General features: G+C 59.2%; 1 protein-coding gene across 1 annotated transcript in view; it reads left to right on the top strand.

Annotated features, from left to right (window-relative positions):
- The window catches only part of ITPR1 (inositol 1,4,5-trisphosphate receptor type 1), a 197,026-nt gene that overhangs the window by 149,362 nt on the left and 46,260 nt on the right, over window positions 1-1,404 (top strand). The window contains exon 50 of the mRNA XM_023533300.1: window positions 467-589. Coding sequence (XP_023389068.1) covers window positions 467-589 — 123 coding nt within the window. The remainder of the gene's footprint in view (window positions 1-466; window positions 590-1,404) is intronic.

The raw sequence follows: 1,404 nt of genomic DNA on the forward strand, positions 1-1,404 counted from the left end.
TCCTCGTCTGGGACCCAGCTGGCCGACTCTGAGTCTCACGTGTCCCCCCCTCCTCCCCGCAGTGCCCACACTTCTCAAAGGCTCATTCAACTCGGGTCTCTCCGAGCCTCTCATGTGGTCCTGGAGCCCTGGGGGTGGCTAAGGACTCAGCACGTAAACTCTGGGTACCCCCGGCTTCCATAACTGAGGGTGTCGACCGGGGTAGGCGGGGCTTCCAACGCTCCAGCTCTTCTCTCCCTGGTCCCCAAATACGTCTTCTGTTCCAGTGAGTCCTCCAAACAGAAATAAACCGATCTGTGGTCGCCGTGAGCCTGTGAGTCACCTTCGAAACACATGACCGTTTTTACTGTTGTGGAAACTGGGAACAAAAGTGCCTTGTAGGGGCCGAGCGGGGGGAGGGGCCGGGCACCCGCCGGGCGTCCTGCCCTGCGGCCGGGACCTCACGTGGCCCGTCTCGTTTCCGCAGCCCAGCCCGTGCTGTACTGGTGTGCCCGCAACATGTCCTTCTGGAGCAGCATCTCGTTTAACCTGGCCGTCCTGATGAATCTGCTCGTGGCCTTCTTCTACCCATTCAGAGGAGTCCGAGGAGGTACCCCGTCTTTAATTTCAGGGAAACTACTGGAAGCCGCGGGAAGGCTGTGACCTGTACCTTCAAGGTGACCGCCGGACATCCCAGGGTGATCTGTGGGGTCCCAGTCATCCCCTTCAGACAAGACGAGGTGGTAGCTTTCTCCGTGGGTCTCGTTTTAAATCTAACTTAGAATAATGCGAAGTTTCCGTTCGTATTTATTGACCAAGAAAGAAAGAAGCTATGCGCTATGACACCTGTGAGGAGTAGTCTCAGCCGCCTCGTGTGTGCCGGGAGAGAGTGGCTCAGAGAGGTTGAGAGAGCCAGCCCAGGTCACACAGCCCGTCCGGGGCAGAGCTGACCCGAGCAAGCAGATATTCTGAGGCCCGGTCCACTGGATTTCTTTCCCCCTATCATATTTCTGGAGTTGATCTCAGACTACAGAATTTGTAAGAAATCTCTGGAATTTGAGGGTGGCGGGTGAGGTGGGGCGCAGGGCTTCAGTGACTGCAGACCGTTTGTCCTGGGAGCTCCGTCTTAAGAGCGACATGCCGTTAATCCCATGCCAGCCCGTGCTGTCCATGTTCTGTACGGGCCACCCGTCCCCTGCTTCTGGTCACCCGTGTGCACGTTCTCCACGTCCTGCTGAGGACAGGCTCAGGGCCACGTGCGTGCGGGCTCCCACACACCCCTCGCCATTGCCCACGGCCGCCTCCTGGGGGCGACTCCTCAGCTCACTTTCCCCCGAGTTTCCTGGCACGTCGGCTCACGTACGTGTGGGACAGCTGCCGGGAGCCACCTCGTGTGGCCCGTGTGGGGTCAAGGTCCCGGAGTGA

This window comes from Pteropus vampyrus, unplaced genomic scaffold (genome assembly GCF_000151845.1).
Source record: "Pteropus vampyrus isolate Shadow unplaced genomic scaffold, Pvam_2.0 Scaffold100, whole genome shotgun sequence".
In the NCBI taxonomy this organism is placed as follows: domain Eukaryota; kingdom Metazoa; phylum Chordata; class Mammalia; order Chiroptera; family Pteropodidae; genus Pteropus; species Pteropus vampyrus.